The sequence below is a fragment of the Hylobates moloch genome, unplaced genomic scaffold (assembly GCF_009828535.3).
Source record: "Hylobates moloch isolate HMO894 unplaced genomic scaffold, HMol_V3 SCAFFOLD_3, whole genome shotgun sequence".
In the NCBI taxonomy this organism is placed as follows: Eukaryota; Metazoa; Chordata; class Mammalia; order Primates; family Hylobatidae; genus Hylobates; species Hylobates moloch.
In genome coordinates, this window is record NW_026652278.1 from 16,258,024 (window position 1) to 16,277,752 (window position 19,729).

The 19,729-nt window shown below is 49.5% G+C and overlaps 1 protein-coding gene across 1 annotated transcript; it reads right to left on the minus strand.

Moving 5' to 3' along the window:
* Positions 1-4,442: 4,442 nt before the first annotated feature.
* On the minus strand, positions 4,443-19,442 carry KCNK18 (potassium two pore domain channel subfamily K member 18). The gene is made up of 3 exons (XM_032169658.2): positions 19,220-19,442; positions 15,692-15,820; positions 4,443-7,435 (listed from the first exon to the last, which is right to left on the minus strand). The coding sequence occupies exons 1-3, from the start codon at positions 19,440-19,442 to the stop codon at positions 6,636-6,638; spliced, it is 1,152 nt and encodes a 383-aa protein (XP_032025549.1). The 3' UTR covers positions 4,443-6,635.
* Positions 19,443-19,729: the final 287 nt, after the last annotated feature.

The window sequence follows — 19,729 nt, forward strand, 5'->3', positions numbered from 1 at the left end:
GAGTCGGAGGGGGGGAGCCCTCCCCAGGGACCGCGGCTGGAGATGTCCGCTCCCGGGAGGACCCTTCCTCACCGCGTGGGCGGCGAAGGCGGGGAGCTTGGGACGCGCCACCTGCTGGCGCAAAGTTTGGGGCTCGCGCGGTCTGGCCGCGCCACCTGGTGGCCGCTTGGGAAAGCGCAGCCCGGCCGCACGACCTCGCGGGAGCCGAGGGGCCGCGGGCGTGTGCGGAAGGGTTCCTCGATCAGCTGCAGCACCCTGCGACCTCCGAGTCACGATCCCATCCTGGGGCGCCTGGCCTGGACTAGCTGCCCCTCTTCTAACAGTGCCCACTCTCGCAGCCCCTATGGTCCCCGAGGATTGGGCCTTCCCGAGGAACCTTCTTGCTCCTCGACCTCCCCCGCCGCATCTCTTTGGCTGTGTCATCTTGAACAAAATCGCTTACCGTCCCTGATCTTCAGTTTCTTCGTATTTTAAAGGCGGGGAGGGCACTAACAATACAGCATTCAGGGCTGGTGGACCACTGAACGGGACGACCCCCACAGCGGCTGGGTGAGTTGCACCAAAGGCCTTGGTGCAGGTACCGGGAGGCTGGAGATGAGATGTGCAAGCGGAGCAGGGCACTTCTGCACCCATGAGTAGGAGATGCAGCGGGTGACCATCAAAATCCCCTCCCCTCCTGAGTCTGGGAGCTTCCGGGGCAATTTCCAGGACCCCCACTTCCCGGAGGTGGACTTTAGCCAACCTGAGACCCCGCAGGCCCTCCCATGGAGCCAGATGATGCTGGGCAGTTGACGGTGACCCCCCAAGTGAGTCCAAGCCAGGCAAGAAGCAGCCTCCTGGGATCACCAAGAGAAACCGAGTTTGGAGAAGACGAAATACTACCTCTTATTAGGACAGGGTCAGTTCCAGTCTGGGGGAGGCCTCGCTGGCTGGAGGGCCTTTCCCGCTTCAGCATCCCTGCCCAGGACCCCAGCCCTCATGCTTCCCCCAGGCTACTGTCCTCACAAACTGTCCCCACAGGGAGGCTGCAGGGAGCATTGGATGAGAGACACACGCAAGACTCAGCCCAGGGCCTGGCGCAAAGTAGGTGTGCAGCAAAGGCTGGCTGCTCTCCTTGGTGTTTCTGTGCACCTAAGTCCCACCCAGGGTCCTCCCCTATGTGAGAGATGCTGCAGAGTAGAGATTCAAGGATTAAAAGGGATAAAAAGCAATAAGGATGAAAAAAGGCACGATCATTGTATTTGGGGAGCTCAGAGTCTGGAGAGGAGAGAACAGGTGAGAATATTGTTATCCTGTAACAGGAAGGGGTAGCAGGGGATGGAGTGGGAGCATGGAGCACAAAAGGGTGACCGCTTTCAGGAGTTGGGGGATGCCACCTAGCGGAGGTGACATGTGAGCCGAGCCTGGAAGGGAGAAGGACACCTCAGGCTGGGAGAGCCACTAGTGCCCTGGTTCTCAATTCTGACCACATGTCGGGTAACCTGGGAGACCTTTCAAAACCCCAGTGTTTAAGTGGCACCCCAGACGAAGAATGTCGGAATCCTGGAGGGTGCTTTGGACTAAATGTCTGTGTCTCCCCAAAATTGATATGTTAAAACCCTAATCCCAATGTGATGGTATGAGGAGGTGGGGCTTTTGGGGGTGATTAGCTGTAGATGAGGTCATGAGGTTGGAACCCTCATAATAGGATTAATGCCCTTATAAAAAGAGAAAGAGGCACAAGATCTGCCTGTCTCTGCCTGTGTGTCTCTGCCTGTGTGTCTCTGCCTGTGTGTCTCTGCCTGTGTGTCTCTGCCTGTGTGTCTCTGTCTTTTTCTCTCTTTGTCTCACTCTCTCTGCATGTCCCAGGAAGAGGACCCTCACCAAGAACCCAACTATTCTTGCTTTCTGACCTCAGACCTCCAGTCCTCAGAACCATGAGAAATACATTTTAGTTGTTGAAGTCACCCAGTCTATGGTAATTTGTTATAGCAGCCTGCACTCACTAAGATGGCAGGGAGGGGAATGCCATGAAATGTCTGAAACTCCCCAAGTGTCAGTGCGCAGGCAGTGTTGAGAACCACTGAGCAAAGGCTTGAAGGAACAAATTCACACGTCTGCACAGGGGCCCAGAAGTAAACAGCTCAAGATGGGGCAAGAAACAAGGGGCAGCGGGGCACAGTGGACCATTTCCTCAGAACCATGGAAAAATTCCGACTAGCAAATAAGCAAATAATCATGACCTTTAATTTGCATAATGTGCATCCCTGTCAACCACCATCTTTGCGTTTGAACAGGACTTGCTATTGCCTCAAGAAGGGAGTGGCTGAGAGGTTCAGTACCAGTTGTAATGAATTTACCTCTGTGTTTCTGAGGATGCTGCTGATTCATCTTTGGATACTCTGAGCCTGGAAAATAGCCAGTGTTCAGTGAATGCTTGTTGAACTGAAAGAACAGCCCTTCAGTGCTATCATGGGCTCCTAATTGAGTGGCCAGTGTTGATTGCATCTGGGTTCAAGGTTTTTCTGTACCTTAATTGGGCTAATGTGGTCTGACTGATGTCGAGAAACTCCACAAAAGCCTTAGTGCCCATGACTACTCCCTGAAATCCCACTATTGGTGCTTTGTGTCTTTCACTGGTTCTTGCCTATACCTTGTTAATTCCATTGCCAGAGGTAGGTCTTCAAGAGTTGGAGGGGCAGAAAGCCTGCTAGATGTAGGGAAGAGGGGAAGGATGCGGAAAGACCCCTTTGAGAGATAGCCTGGGCATTGGCCAAGACCTAAGATGAATAAAGAAGATTTAAAAGACAGATGCTTATTTTATTTTCAAATGGGAACCTCCTGGCATTTTTTCTTGGTTCTTGCAATTTGTATGCTACACCCTGTAGCAAAGTTCACCATTTACCCCAGAACTGATTGATTTTGTTAATCATAGAACACAGAGTGATTTTTGCAAGATTCTTTCAAGTCATAAGACATTTCTAGGCTGGGCGCAGTGGCTCATGCCTATAATTCCAGCACTTTGGGAGGCCGAAGCAGGAAGATCACCTGAGGTCAGGAGTTCGAGACCAGCCTGGCCAACATGGCGAAACCTCTACTAAAAATACAAAAATTAACTGGGTGTGGTGGTGCACGCCTGTAATCCCAGCTACTTGGGAGGCTGAGGCAAGGAGAATTGCTTGAACCTGGGAGGTGGAGGTTGCAGTGAGCTGAGATTGCACCATTGCACTCCAGCCTGGGTGACAGAGTGAGACTTCATCTCAAAGCAAAACAAAACAAAATTTCTAATAACCAACAAGGGAAATAGTAAAAGACTTGTGCTATTCCACGTGTGTGCCAACCAGTTCACATACTGACTTATTTACATCCTCTCCCAGGCTGGGGTCCCCAGGAGTGACCCTGAAACAAGGATATGAGTGAGTGGTTCTTTTGGAGGTGATCTCAGGAAGCCCAAGTAAAGCAGTGAAGAAGTGAGACAGGGAGATGAAGGGGTCAATACAGGGTGTGCTGATGAGCAACTGGGGCTCAAGTCCACTGGGGAACTTGGGGAGACAGTATCAGTAGTGAATATGCCACAGAGTTATTTCATGGGAGGGGCAAGGGAGCTGGGCACCATATATCCACCAGCTCCCATCAGTCATTGATTGAGGGCTGCTCCCAGAAGCATTAACTCCTTGGCACTTCTAGCTACACCTGCATGTGCCCATGCTTTCAAGGCCAGAGAAAATGATCAGGCAAAGGGAGTTGGAGTGCCAAGACATATGGGTAGGGTACCTGTAGCATCTAATACACAGACCAGCCCATTCACATGCCAACCCATCCATGAATAGCCTAGGAGTGTGTCTACCTAACAAGTGCCAGCCTTCCCGTGTACTAATCCATTCATTTAGGCACCAACTCATTCCGGAGGAACTATTCATATGCCAATTAGTGAGAAAAGTGATCTACACAGAATGTGGCCACTGGAAATATCTCAGGCTCCTGTGAACACAGCTGTCAATTCCACTCTGTAGCATCAGTGTATTTTAAGTGATTTTTCCCTGGTAGTATGTTTTAATTCCTTGCTTTTTATTTTTAGTGAATCTATGTTAGGTTTTGTGGTTGCTTTGTGGTTACCATGAGGTTTACAAAAAACATCTTATTTGAATAGATGACAATTTTGGTCACAAAGAAAAAAAACTAAAAACCTCTACACTTTAACTCCATTCCCCTATATTTTGACTTTTTATTGTCTTAATTTACATCTTTTTATGTTGCTTATCTCTTAAATTGTTCTAGTTATTATTTTTGATATATTTGTCTTTTAGTCATCATACTAGAGAAATGAATGGTTTACAAACCACAATTACAGCATAAGGGTATTCTGAATTTGTTTGTGTATTTACTTTTACCAGTGAGTTTTATACCTTCAGATGATGTCTTTGTTGCACATTGTTCTTTTCTTCCAGATTAAAGAACTCCCTTTAGCAATTCTGTAAGACAGTTCTGGTGATGATGAATTTGCTTATCTTTTGTCTGGGAAAATCTTTATATCTCTTTCATGTTTGAAGGATAGTTTTGCTGGGTACAGTATTCTCAGTTGACAGGTCTTTTTTACCTTCAGCACTTTGAATATGTCATCCTACCCACTCTAGGTGTGTATGCTTTCTGCTGAGAAGTCTGTTGCCAGATGAATCAGAGCTCCTTTATATGTTATTTGCTTCTTTTCTCTTGCTGCTTTTAGCATCTTCTCTTTGTCCTTGACCTTTGAGAGTATGATTATTCTATGCTTTGGGGTAGTTTTATTTGGGTTAAATCTGTCTGGTGATTTTGGTGATTTTTGACTTTTCTGTACCTGGCATATTTATATTTTTCTCTAGACTTGGAAAGGTTATTGTTATTATTTCTTTGAATAAGCCTTCTGCCCCCTTGCTCTTTCTCTATTCCCTCTTGAAAGCCACTACTCCCAGATTTGCTCTTCTGAGGCTATTTTCTAGATTTTGTAGACATTCTTCATTCCTTTCTGTTTTCTTTTCTCGTCTCTGACTGTATATTTTCAAATAGCCGGTCTTTGAGTTCATTAATTATTTCTTCTCCTTGGTCCGTTCTGTTGTTGAGACTTTTGATGTGTTTTTTGGTTCAGCTAATGTACTTCTCAGTTCCAAGATTTTTGTCTGATATTTTAAAAATTATTTTTATCTCTTTGTTAAATTCCTCTGATAAGTTTCTGAATTGCTTTTCTGTGTTACCTTGGAGTTTGCTGAGTTTCCTCAAGACCGCTATTTTGAATTCCTGATCTGAGAGCTCACAGATTGCCATCTTGCTTGGGTCAATCACTCACTGACTCCTTCCTTTGTCTATTTGAAGAAGTCATGGTTCCTGGTGTTAGCAGTTTCTTATGCATGTACACATATGTCTTCACATTGAAGGTTTAGTTATTTATTCCAGTCTTTGATGCCTGGGTTAGTTTGGTCTCTTTAGCATATGTGTGTTTAGATGTTCTGTGCACTTTGCCTATTGGTTCCTTTAGCTCTAGATCACTGCCTCCTTTTCAGCACTAAATAGCACCTTAAGCCCAGGTTTTTCATGACTCTTACAAAAGTTCAAAGCTTTGCCTTTTCACAGATAAAGGGCACCAAAGGGGATTCTGCAGCTGTGTGGGGAGGCTGGCTAGGGGTTCATGCCCAGAGGGCCTGTGGAGAGTGCCTCTTACAATGTAATGATGCTGAACCACCTCTCTGATTCAGTGTCTTGTTTGTCTGAGATGAAGAGTAGCCCCAGAGTTTCATGCACGGGGCTGCTAGCCCCACCTCCACTGTCTATGTGACTCCAGAGGCTTTCAGGGGTCCCTCACCCTATAGTATTCATGATTCTTCCTGTGGGTTGAGGCAGGAAAACTTTCCTGTCAAGATGATGAGGAAGCTGGCTGGCTGCTTTGATCTTATTTTTCCCAGTGTAGAAATGTCCGGGGAACTTTTCTGCATGGTGACTCACAGTTTGGGGAAGGGATGTCACAGAGGAGTCCGTTTTACTACCTTCTGCTCACAGTTTCTCACTTTTCTGTGGCCCCAGGGTTTGTCACAGCCTCATTTTGAGTTCTGGGATATTGGTAATTATCATCTTGGCACTAGATCATTGTTTTTGGTTTTCTATGGAGGACAGTGAAGCCAGATTGCTTCTACTTTGCCATTTTGGTGACACCCAGCATCTATGTATTTTACAGGAGCTGGGATTGGGCTGGTCTTATATGCACTCATGCAGTCATTCAAGAAAAGAGGCTGTTCACACTAGTTCTTTTTCAGGTAACAAAGAACAGCTCAGGAAGATTTTAATTTAACTAAAAGTACAACTTCCAAGAATAAAGGTGTTTCATTTCTCATATTTCAAGAAAAGCAGGGACATCCATAAGGTTGCTTCATCTACATGAGGTGGTGCTTTTAAAAAAGGAAGACAGATAAATTAATTGGACTTTGGGGAATGGTGATAGTTTTTTTTCCTAATGCCCTGATAAAAAGGGCATTGGCCAAATTTCTGCAGGGCCTCAAGACTGAACTCAGCTCTCATAAGGGATTTGTCTCCAAGACTGAAGGTCTCAGGTGACAGGCTGCATGACCCTGAAAGACAACACAAGAAAACCAGCTCAGCCAGTATCTGTCACCTGAGAGATAATGAAACCTTCACCTTTTATCAAGGTGGTAAAACTTCCCTTTTGCGAAGAATAGCATAACATTTTTGTATATGTCAATCAGCCTGTTTTGCACCAACTTGAAAGCAATGAACACAATTTCCATTCCAATGATGATATAAATGGAGAAGAACAGGAAGAAGTTAGGGTGTTCTAAAACAGTATCCCCAAACCCAATGGTGGTGAGAGTGACAAAGCAGAAATAGAAGGCATTCTCGAAATCCAACTGTGTCTCCCAGAAGGGAAGGATGGCAGCTGCACAGGAAATGTAGGCAAAAACAATAAGGGCAATGATGGGGAGGGGGATGTCCAACCTCTCCACCTGCTGTCCAACTTCATCCAGGTTGCTGATGATGGAGTATGAGAGTCTCCCCAACACCAGTTCGGGACACGAGTTACTCCTCTCCATGGCTTGTGGGGGCAGTTGCAGTGTGTTCTGTTTCTCTCGCGCATGAGGTCTCTCAAACAGCTCCATGCTGCAGCTTGGGCGTGAAGGACATATGCCAAGTTTGGGGCCTGGAAGCTCTTCAGTACTGATGATGATCTGAGGGACAGCTTCATCTGTGGGCTTGGGGTCCGGTTTTTTCTTGAGAGATTTGGGGCACCACTTGGAGAGGAGGGGGCGGGTAAAGAAAGGGAATTTTCGGAACTGATTATAAGATGTGGATAAGATGGTTGCCAGGATGTCGCCTGTGTCCGTGAGAACGAGGAACATCAGGGGGATACCAAAGAGAGCATAGAGCATGCACAAGTACTTGCCAAGCCTGGTGACGGGGTAGATGTAGCCATAGCCTGAAAAAGAAGATGGAGCTTAGAGTCTGCTTCTGGCCCCTTCCCTTTTTCCCCCCAAAAGCTTTAAAGAAACCTTCTGCCATTTCCCCTCCTTGGCATGATATTTTACACATTGTTTTTGAAAATACTCAAAGCATTCAGCCACTGGTCTGGCATTAGGCTTGCTTTGGTGGGAGGGAAAGGAGTGAAACCCAGCTTCCCTTTAGGATAAGGAGCAAACTGATATCCAGGTCTTTGATTTGAAATGTCCTTGGCAGGGGACCAGCATAGGTTTGGGGTGAACAGATTGCCTTTGATTCTGTTCTGGCCATTTCTGAGCACCCCCCAAAGGAAGGGCTCAGCTGACCTGGAAGGACAGGATGTGAGTACAAGTGAGAGAGGATGGGTGGCTTTTGCAATCATATCCAACACCACCTTTATCCTCTGTGAAGGTGCTGGCTTTTAAGAAGCCACCCTTGGCCAGGCTTGGTGGTTCATGCCTGTAATCCCAGCACTTTGGGAGGCCAAGATGGGCGGGTCACCTGAGGTCAGGCATTCAAGACCGGCCTGGCCAAGGTGAAACCCTATCTCTACTAAAAAATACAAAAATTAGCCGGGCATGGTGGCGGGTGCCTGTAGTCCCAGCTTCTCAGGAGGTTGAGGCAGGAGAATCACTTGAAGCCGGGAGGTGCAGGTTGCAGTGAGCCAAGATTGTGCCATTGCACTCCAGCCTTGGGGACAAGAGCGAGACTCCGTCTCAAAAAAAAAGCCACCCTTGTCCTCCATAAGAGGACTGAGCTATTTGTTTCTAAGAGGCACTTATTGTGTTCCCCTGGTGTGCTCAGCAGTGCGCATAGGGTTAGGAAAAACAGAAAGATGGAAGACGAGTAAAATACAATTGCCCTCAGAGCCATTTGTGGCTTAGCAGATTAGACAAACATGTTCCTAAATGACAGTGAAGCCATTAGCCTCCCAGCATCTAGGTTCTGACTGACCTTGCTTTGAATCCCAGCTCTGCTATTTATGATAATATTACTTGACTGCTCACATTTTCAGGTTTTTTTAATCTGTAAGATGGGGATGACAATGCCTACTTTGCATATTGACTAGCCGGGAGGATTACATGAGGCCCGTGCTTGACACACAGTGCGCAATTAATAACTGGTGGTGTCCTCACCCTCAAGATCTTAGCTGCCTAGTGAGCACTTCCTGTGGGCTGGGTGTCAGTCAGTCTTCATAAGGAGGTATTGTTATCACCATCCACACGTGGGGAAACTGAAGCACAGAGAAACAAAGTAGCTTGGCCGTGAGCATACATGTGATACATAGTGGAGTTGGGGTCAAATCCACAGGACTCTCAGGTCCCCAACCAGTGCTGTCACCCTCAGGCGAATCCAGGGGGCAGGACCATTCAATCAGAGAGAACCCGGCAGCCAAGCAAAGGAAGGGATGGGCTGAGGTCTCCATCTCGGTCGGGAGCCCCTCTCCTCCCCTCCCCTCCCACCTACAGAGGGGCAGGAGCAGACAGACCTCAAACCCCACAGTGCAGGTGGCTAGATCTTCTGGAGTGGGCAAGCATCAATTACTTTAAGCAGAGGAAAAAGCTTTTGTATTTAATGCCTGTGTTTAATTTTTGATGTCATAAAGGATGATTAATACAGAAAAACCCAGCCCAATTATGTAAATTAATCTGAAGGTAACTCCTCAGCTGGCTAAGCCTCAACTTCCTCCAGAAGTGCAGCTCCCTGTGGCAAACTTTGGCCTCAGGCTCTGCCCTCCAAAAGCAGGTGGGCATTCAGGTTGCCCACCCCCACCAGGGTCCCAAGTGTAGGAGAGGGAGCTGTGGCTCTCAAAGAGTCTCATCAGTTTGCATCCATCCCAGAGCACTCCATGCCACTCTGGCTGGTTCCACTAAGTACCATTTGATGGCAGTGTCAGTTAACTCTGTATGGGCATTCATTCATTCATGCATGCATGCATACATTCAGCATTTATTGAGTGCTTACTGCATGCACTGGGGGCATAGTGCTGAGCAAAGTAGATATGGGATATGATCTCTCTGAGCCTCTGGTTTGGTAGGAGAGGCAGACACTAATTTTAAAAACCACACTAGTGAGTATGTAATTACAAATGGAGATCAATAACAGGAAATGAAAGAGCAGACTGTTCCATGAATGATTAGAACAAAGGCACCTATCCTAGGCCGTGCGCAATGGCTCACGCCTGTAATCCCAGCACTTTGGGGGGCCAAGGCGGACAGATCATATGAGGTCAGGAGTTCAAGACCAGCCTGGCCAATGTGGTGAAACCCTGTCTCTACTAAAAATATAAAAATTGGCCAGGTGTGATGGTGCATACCTGTAATCCCAGCTACTTGGGAGGCTGAGGTACAAGAATCATTTGAACCCAGGAGGCGGAGGTTGCAGTGAGCTGAGATCGTGCTACTGCACTCCAGCCTGGGCAACAGAGCAAGACTCCATCTCAACAAAAACAAAGGCACCCATCCTGGATTTGGGCCCAGGAAAGATTTTTCCTGTGAGGGGATTTTTGAGCTGATGTTGGGAGGGGCCCAAGAACTAGCCAGGTGAAGAGAGAGGAAGCAGCCTGTGGAAAGACCCTATGGCGGGTTCAACAAAGGGCTATCCATACAGTGACAGTGGGGCAACTCGTGTACTGCACATATACCAAGGGGGTGACTGGGAGCTGAAACCTAGCCTCAGTGCACTTACCAAGCTCGGAGCTCAGGGCTCGGGGCACTGGGCTTTGTCTGCCTAGTGAGGGATATGTTTTTCTAATTTTTCACCAAGGTGTCACCCTAAGTGTAGCTGTCACCCAGCTTTAAGGAACCAAGAGAAGGCCAGTGTGGCCGGTGTGCAGGGAGGTAGGGGAGGGGAGCAAGGTGGGGGAGCGGAGCAAGGTGAGGCCGGGAGGTGGGCAGCATCAAAGGGCTTCCATGGCAGATGGGGGAGTGCCTTGATCAGTACGGAAGGCTGAAAAATGACAGCCCCCAAAGATAGCCAAGTCCTAACTCCTGGAATCTGTCAATGCTACCTTATTTGGAAAGTGGGTCTTTGTGGATGTGATTAAGGATCTCGAGATGAGGAAGTTATCCTGGATTGTGTGTGTGGCCCTAGGTACCATTATAAGTGTCCTGATACGGGAGAGGCTGAGCAAGATATTTTACACACACAGGAGGCAATATGACCTCAGAGGCAGAGACCAGAGTGATGTGGCCACGAGCCAGGGCATGCTGGCAGCCACCAGAAGCTGCCAAGGAAGAGGCAAGGAAGGGTCCTCTCCTAGAGCCTCAGAGGGAGCATGGCTCTGCCAACACCTTGATTTTTGAAATCAGTAAAACAGATTTCAAACTTCTGGCCTCCAGATCATGACAGAATAAATTTCTATTGCTTCAAGCCACTGAGTTTGTGGAATTTATTACAGCAGCCACAGGAAACTAATAAAATCAGGTTTGTATATTTTTTTTTTAAGATGGGACCTCGCTCTGTTGCCCAGGCTGGAGTGAAGAGGCGTGCACGACCTTGGCTTACTGCAACCTCCACCTCCAGGGTTCAAGCGATTCTCCTGCCTCAGCCTCCTGAGTAGCTGGGACTACAGGCACCCACCACCATGCCTGGCTAAATTTTTGTATGTTTAGCAGAGACAAGGTTTCACCATGTTGGCCAGGCTGGTCTCAAACTCCTGACCTCAAGTGATCTGCCCACCTCAGCCCCCCAAAAGTGCTGGGCTTACAGGAGTGAGCCACCACTGCTGACTTGGTTTGCATCTTGAAAAAATCATCCTGACTGCATCACAGACAGTAAATTGGAGGGCTTCAGATGGACACAGGACAATGAGTGGGGACGCTATGTTTCCTGCCCAGGTGAGAGATGAAGGGGGTTTTGGCTAAGGTGGGAGCTGAGAGGAGAGACCTGTAGAGACTAGCTAGACAATTTTGGCAGAAATCTCAGCAGGACAGGAGGATGGTTTGGATTGGAGTGTCTGAAAGGACCTGGGATTTGAGCACAGAGCAGGCAGTGTGAATCCACCGGAATCCACTGCTGTCCTTGGTGAAGGTGGGTTTACAGGATTATAAACAAAGCCTTTTGGGCTGCCTCTGGGTGAGATACTTTTGCAATCCAAAATATGCAATATGTCACATTCCTGAAAATGTTTCAAGGAGGCAGGTCTCAGAGAGCACACAACCCCCACAAAGGGAATGTATTAACCATTCTAATTACTGAATGCCGAAATGCATAATGGAGCTCATTATTTCTTAGAATGCATTCATATATTTTGATACAATCAGTTCACTGCACTTAGCCTATGAGTTCTTAATAGTCCATGCACTTTCCTTTCTAATCCAAGAGGGCTGACCCAGTTGGGAATGACTGGGGATTGACCGACCTCACAGCTGTCAGGTATCCTGTTCTTAGCATTAAGGCCAGGTGCATTTCAGATGACCCAGAGATGCAGGGCAGGAAGCAGTATTACCAGAGAGGCTTTCAAACACCATTATTGATTATGGACAGTGCGGAACATTCCTCACCATCCTCTTCCAGTTGTAATTACTGGGCGGCATGATGTCCTAATTGACTCGTACAATGGGCAGTAGCATTGCCTTCTTGGAATTTAAGCCAAGCTAATGCATTTCCATTAGATCAGTGACTCACAGCCTGGACTCCCACTAGAATCACCTGGAGGGCCCTGGAAAATACTGATGCCTGGGCCTGGTCCCTAGGGATTCTGTTTGTTCTAGGGCAGGGTCTGCACATGGGAGCTTGCAAAAGCTCTGCAGGTGACTCTGACATGCAGCCACGCTTCTCAAACATTAGCACACATCAGAATCACACGGAGAACTTTCTAAGCTACAGATTGCTGGGTCCCACAGCCATGGTTTCCGGCTCAGTGGGTCTAGAATAGCTCGTGAGAATGAATTTGCATTTCTAACAAGTTCCCCAGTGATGTTGCTATTACTCAGGGACCACATTTTGACAACCATTGCAATACATCAGTTCTCAACAGGGGGCAATTTGGCAATGCCTGGAGACTTTTGTGGCTGCCATAATAGGTGGGGACAGTGGGGAAAGTGCTATTCCATCTGGTGGGTGGAGGCCAGAGATGCTGCCCAACATCCTACATTGCACAGGAGCCTCCTCTGCAGAGAATTATCCTGTGCAAGAGGCTGATAGTGCTGAGGTTGAGAAATCCCACCTCAGATGCATCTGAAGTTTTTTTCTTTTTCTTTTTCTTTTTTTTTTTTTTTGAGACTCTGCCATCCAGGCCAACTCTTGTCACCCTGGCTGAAGTGCAGTGGCGCGATCATGGCTCACTGCAGCCTCAACCTCCAGGGCTCAAGTGATGCTGCCACCTCAGCCTCCTGAGTAGCAGGGACTACAGGTGCATGGCACCACGCCCAGCTGATTTTTTTATTTTTTGTAGAGATGAGGTCTCTTTGTATTTCCCAGACTGGTCTCCAACTCTCACCTGATCCTCCCAAAGTGCCGGGATTACAGGCATAAGCCAGGGTGCCTGGACCAACCTAAATTCTTGAGGAGGCTAGACACGGTGGATCACGCCTATAATCCCAGCACTTTGGGAGGCCGAGGCAGGTAGATCACCTGAGGTCAGGAGTTCAAGACCAGCCTGGCCAACATGGTGAAACCCTGTTTCTACAAAAATACAAAAATTAGCCAGGCATGGCCGGGTGCTGTGGATCACGCCTGTAATCCCAGCACTTTGGAAGGCTGAGGCGGATGGATCTCCTGAGGTCAGGAGTTCAAGACCACACTGACCAATATGATGAAACCCCATCTCTACTAAAAATACAAAAATTAGCCATGCATGGCATGTGTCTGTAATCCCAGCTACTCGGGAGACTGAGACAGGAAAATTGCTTGAACCTGGGAGGCGGAGGTTGAAGTGAGCTGAGATGGCACCATTGCACTCCAGCCTGGGCAACAGAGCAAGACTCTCTCAAAAAGCTTGAGGAAAACAAAAAGACAAAGTAAACTTCATAACTTCTAGCCCCTTTGCACAGCTCCGTGTCTTTCTTGGAGTTGCTGCTCTCCTGGACCTGTTGTTTCCTCAAAGCATCCCCTGAGGTGTGGGTTCCCCTGGAAAGTCCAGCTTTAAGGTTTGACCTCAGCCCTGCCTATGATTCCCTCACAGTGATTCCCTCTTAGAGCCTGTGGAATGGGATAGTCACAGCGCCTACCTTGCGGGGTTGTGGTGAGAATTGCACAAGAAAAGGCTCCGAAAGCACCTGGACCCCACGCCCGGCATGTGCTAAGTGGTATAGCTGCTGTCCTTATTCTGTCCCTCACCCACCCCTGCCTGCATCAGCATTCAGGTGAACAAGGCCCAGCGCGGTGGCTCACGCCTCTAATCCCAGCATTTTGGGAGGCCGAGGTGGGCAGATCCACCTGAGGTCAAGGGTTCAAGACCATCCTGGCCAACATAGTGAAACCCCGTCTCTAGTAAAAATACTAAAATTAGCCAAGCGTGGTGGTGCATGCCTGTAATCCCAGCTACTTAGAGGCTGAGACACAAGAATCACTTGAACCAGGGAAGCAGAGGTTGCAGTGAGCCAAGATTGTGCCACTGCATTCCAGCCTGGGTGACAGAGCAAGACTCCATTTCAAAAAAAAAAAAAAAAAAATTCAGGCAAATGGTAGAAACCACATGGGGGCTGTGAGAGCCCTCCTGGGGCTGTGGCTATTTCTGAAGCTGGGTGCAGCAGACACTGGTTGCCCACCCAGCAGCCATTCCCTCCTTTCTTCCCTGCAGAACCACTGCTCCTCCAGCTGATTTAGGAGCAGATCCAGTTGGTCTTAGTCATCCTGGTGCTCCAATCCCCTTACCTGGGACCAGCTTAGAGGTGGCTGGGAGGCCAGTGGGTGGCTCCTGGGAAGACATCGTCATGGCTGATGAACCATGCAGAGAGACAGCAGCCCTTTCTGTATAAGACACAGTTATGCTTGGATGGGATGTGGACCTTGGTGGCCTCTTGTGGCCCAGTGGGCAGAAGGATGGAGAAAACCTGGTGCCCAATGCCATGACTGCGAATGGGCACTGGGCATGGCCTGCATATCAGCCTAGAGCTGTCCTCACACTGGACTTCTTACTTGGAAGGTGACATTCTCCTTGTCGTTTAAGCCAGGCGAGTTGGGTTTTCTGTTAGTCACTGCTGAAGGCATCCTAGCTGCCACTTACAGACATAGTCATCAGCTGACCCTGAGAGGCAGGTCTAGAAGTGCTTATGGGTCCCAGTACAAGGCTCAGAGGGGCGATGTCCCTTGCTGGAGATTACACAGCTCCGACCCAGGCTGGCCACTGTGCTCCATCCTGACCTTCAGCATGAGGGGCCCCAGCCTCTCCCTGCAACCCCTGTGGGCCAGGCCCTCCTAGGGATAGGCACTTGCTCTCTCGAGGGAGGAGAGGGCCCGCAGTCCCTTTGTCAGCCAAGAGGGGCAGGGGCTGAGTGATGGGCCATGCTCCTGGTGAGGGCTCTGACCCAAGAGCTCCAGCCCTGTGGCTGAAGGCAGCTCCATCACCTCCTGTGACCCCTGCCCAGGCAGGGGAGGCTCCTGCCTGGCCTGGTTTGGCCACTCCGACCTGGCCCCACTGCTGCCCGACCAGAATGGAAGCTGGGGATGGGCCAGCCAGCTCAGAGTGAGCCCTTAATCACCAGAGGGACCTTCGTTACTGCTGACCCAGTGGCATCACGCCCGCAGCCCAGGAGGCCTAACTCTCCTGCAGCATCCCCCACCACTCTCCTGACCATTCTCTGCCCTCCAGCCACAATGGTCATGTCCTCAAAGGGGCCAGTAAACCAACGTTTTGTGCATAAGCGTGGGGAAGCATCTCCCTCCCAGTTTCTATGTGTCAGGTGCATAGAAAGTTATGCATAGAGAGAGGCAGCAGGGTGCTGGGTCTAGACCCAAGTGGCTGGGTTCAAACGCACATGAACTGTGTGACTTTTTGAAACGATGGACCTGCTGGAGTGTGGGAACAATAACAGCACCCACCTCGTGGTGAGGATTAGATGAGCTAATCAGCGTAAAGGTCTTAGAACAGGGCCTGGTGTATCTTCAGTGCAAAAGTGTCGGCCAGCGCAGCTGCTGCTATTTGTAGGTGTGCAATAGAGATTTGAGGAAGGGAGAGAAGAAGAGGGGGAGAGGAGGGCCATCTCCATACCCCCAATTCCAGTGTCCTTTGCCACCCACAAACCCACCCTTCACAGGGCCACCGTGAGGGGGACTGTGGCTTCGCACTTACCCACAGTGCTGAACACTGTGCAGCAGAAAAACAGCGAGCTCACGAAGGACCAGTTTGCGGTCCTGTTAAACCACTGAGGCTTCACCTTCTGCAGATGCCCCTGGAGATCCTGTTTCCTATCTTCCACCACTGGAGAAAGACAAGACCAAGAGTTTGAGGGAAAGGTTCTGCTGATAAAGACAGGCCCCGCCCCGGTGAGAGGGATAGTCTTCCCCAAGGACCAGCAGCCCCCTCACCTTGTGGTCAATATCAACACCAAAGCTTGGTGATGGGAGTCCTCCTTTAAAATATTTCTGCAGCCTGGGTCCCGCCTTCAGTCCCCATGGAGATAAGGAGGCCACTTAGTCCTGTGAGAAGGGCACCTAACAGGCCCGTGGGGGTCCCACCAGAGCTTAGCCCTGGCATTGCTGTATAGTCTTTGCCTTTTAATTTTCTGAACCTCCATTTCTTTCATCTTTTTTTTGAGACAAGAGTCTTGCTCTGTTGCCAGGCTAGAGTGCAGTGGTGTGATCTCGGCTCGCTGCAACCTCCGCCTCCCTGGTTCAAGCAATTCTCTTGCCTCGGCCTCCCACGTAGCTAAGACTATGGGGGCGCACCACCACGCCCATGCCCAGCTAATTTTTGTATTTTTAGTCAAGACGGGGTTTCTTTCACCATGTTGGCCAGGATGGTCTCAATCTCTTGACCTTGTGATCCACCTGCCTCGGCCTCCCAAAGTGCTGGGATTAAAGGTGTAAGCCACTGCGCCCCACCTCTTTCATCTTTCAAAGGAAGATAACTTCTGCTCTGCCTCTCACACAGGGTTCTCAAGTACTAAAAGCAAAAGGCTTTTAGGAAAAGCAAGCTGTTACACAGATGCAAATCATACCCACTCCTGGAGGTCATTACGCTTGATGGAGTTTGCCGGGTGTGATGGCTCACGCCTGTAATTCCAACACTTTGGAGGGCTAAGGTGGGCAGATCATTTGAGGTCAGGAGTTCAAGACCAGCCTGGCCAACATGGTGAGACCCTGTCTCTACTAAAAATGCAAAAATTAGCCTGGTGTGGTAGCACACGCCTGTGGTGCCAGCTACTCAGGAGGCTGAAGCAGGAGAATTGCTTGAACCTGGGGAGTGGAGGTTGCAGTGAGCCAAGATCATGCCACTGCATCCCAGCCTGAGTGACACAGTGTGTCTCCATTTAGAAAAATAAAAACTCGATGGAGTTTGATCATCATACCATCATACTGTGATCTTTGGGCACCAGCTACCTGTGAGTGTCTCCTACAGGGCTGGGAAAACTTGACTTCCTACACATTGGTTCCAAAGCTAACAGAGCAGGGTTGGGAACCCTGGTTTCCCAGAGAGGTTCCTGAATGGCTCGATTGGCCTGGGCAACCAGTGGGCTTTGGGACCCCAGAGGCCACCTGCTAGACTGGTTCGGCTTGAAGAGAATGGCACTGAACCTGGCATGCAGCAGGAAGTCTCTACTTATAATTGGCACCAGCCTGGGAGTCTACACACATCAATTCCAGACCCAGCTCTAACCCTGGTAAGTTCTGTAACAGTGGACAAGAGGCTGCTTTCTGAGCCTCAGTTTCCCCATCAGAGAGACAGCCTGAGATGGTGGTGAAAGGTTCAGGCTCTGGAATCCAGATACATGGGTTGAAGTCCCTGGCTCCATTTTTCTAGTTTGTGAACTTGGACAAATTGCTTAACCTCCTAAGGCCTCAATTTCCTAATCTGTAAAAGAGGGACAACTTTTTGTTGTCTTCTTGTGAGACTTCTTGTGAGGATTAGGTGAGATAATGTGTGAAGTGTTTGCCACAGGGTCTGCATGCAACTAACCCTTAGGAACACTTTAATCTCCAATGAAAATCGGTACAAAATGGAGTGGGACCAGCTCTGTGTTCCGATACCCTGCTGTGCATTGGAATCACCTGATAAACTTTATTTTTACTTACTTATTTTTGAGACATATCTGGCTCTGTCATCCAGGCTGGGGTGCAATGGCACAATCACGGCTCACTGTAGCCTCAAACTCGTAGGCTCAAGCGATCCTCCTGCCTCATCCTCCCAAGTAGCTGGGACTACAAGTGCATGCCAGCTCATCTGGCTAAGTTTTTAAATTTTTTATAGAGACAGGGTCTCACCTGGTTGCCCAGGCCTAGTCTCGAACTCCTGGAATCAAATGATTCTTCCACCTTGGCCTCCCAAAATGCTAGGATTATGGGCATGAGCCACCATGCTTGGCCTTATCCTTGAAACTTTAAGATTCCCAGCCCAGCCCTGGAGATCCTGATTAAGTGGGTTTGGAGAAGAGCCTGCGGATGTGTACTCTATGCAGTCTCTCTGGTTGATTCTGATGTGTTGCTGGCTTAGAGAGCCTTGAACTTGCTGGTAGTCTAGGCCCTGTGATGGCACAGTGTCCCTTTGGCAGCAATCTCCCAGGTCCACTGAGCAGGCTGGCATCTGTCTGGTAAGGATGCAGGGAGTGGGACCCTCCACAGACAGGAGACTCTGCCTCCCTGGACCAGCCTCTTGTCTCTGGGAGCTGCAGCTGTTTCCCAAAGCAAGGCCTGGGCTGTGGAAGGAACTCCCACACCAGAGTGGGAGGGGAGGGGCTCCCTGCACCCCATTTTTCTCCTGACTTTTAGTGTCTGGTTTTCCTTTGTCTTTCATTTATCTACTCTCCCTTGTTTTATCTTGCTCTGTTGAATATAATAACAAGCTTCCTTCGCAGAACACAGCAGAGTAGAAACAAGTGACTAAATACAAAGAAAATGCAATGAGGACATTATAAAGTGACTTCTGTCTTCCAAGAGCCAGAATGTTCCTTGTCTCCTCTGCTTCTCACAGGGTCCCTGTGACCACCAAATCTGAGATTGGGGTTCCCCTTCTCTCCCGCAGACTGAGACCCAGAGAGAACAAAGCTTTGCCTCCACGATCGCAGAGCAAGCTGGGAGAGCAGCCAGGACAAGAGCCAGGACCCCCACCCCTCCCCCAGGTCTTCTCACAGCACCTCCCCACTCTGCTGAGCCAGACAGCAGAAAAGGAGTTTGAAATAGGAAGTGGGGGCGTGGGTGGCAGGTGCTCCTGCTGGAATTTAAATCCAATTTGGGTTGTTCCCTAAATTCTCATCCCTGCAAACTGAATTCTGGGTCAGGCAGACATAGTTCTGAGAAGCAAACTACCCCCCAACCCCAGCCCCAGATTTGCTCACCCATGTACCCCACCCCACCCAATAATCCCGGTAATCCATCCTCCCCTGAGGCCAGTGGTCTGGGTGGGGCTGGGAGCTGAGGCACAGGAAGGGGAGCTGGTCTTTCCTGCATTCTTCACAGCAACCCTGAGAGGCAGTTAGTCTCCCCACTTTTCAGAGAAGAAAACAGAGGTTCAGAAAGAAGTTACTAGCCTAAAGTGCCCAGGCATGAGGAGGATCCAGGCAGGCAGCTCCCAGACCCAGCCTCCTAGAAGGCAGCCCTCTGCTCTCAGAGGACTGCTGCCACCACGGAGAAAAGGCCCACCCTGGCCAGGTGAGGCACCTACCTGTTTCACTGCAGTTCAAGATTCTGCAGAGCTCCTCCAAGAACTTCTCAAACTCTCCATCATCTGCTGCCACCAGGACCTGGCCATCCTCAATGGCAGAGAAGAGCACAGCACCCACCAGGGCATAGGTCACCAGAAAGCAGAGGAAGCAGAGGCCGGGGAAGAGCTTTCCCAGGGCCTCTGGGCAGCATCTCCTGGCCTTGGGGTGCCCGGAGGCCTCCATCCTCCCTGGAGCTTACAGGACAAGAGGAGCAGTTGGAAGAGGCAGGAGCATCTGAGCCCCGCCAGGAAGATGGGGTAGGAGTGCCCAGAGAACAGCCAGGCTCCAGCGCTAAGTGGATGGTGCGTGTGCTTCCCCAAGGACTCAGGAAGCAGCCGGCAACTCATCATGTTCAGTTCCTCTGAACTACTCAGATGGCGCCCTCCCTAGCACCCCAGATTGCTATTGATCCGCTGGGCAGGCCCTGGAACTGCCTGGAAGGGGCTTCAGGACGATAGTGTGGTGGTTGT

Excerpts from the sequence above, each read along its gene's own strand:
- KCNK18 (XM_032169658.2), bottom strand. The coding sequence starts at position 19,442 with ATGGAGGCCTCCGGGCACCCCAAGGCCAGGAGATGCTGCCCAGAGGCC. Across the intron at positions 15,821-19,219 it reads CTTGAACTGCAGTGAAACAG|TGGTGGAAGATAGGAAACAG; the intron begins GTAGGTGCCTCA and ends GTCTTTCTCCAG. Across the intron at positions 7,436-15,691 it reads CACAGTGTTCAGCACTGTGG|GCTATGGCTACATCTACCCC; the intron begins GTAAGTGCGAAG and ends CTTCTTTTTCAG.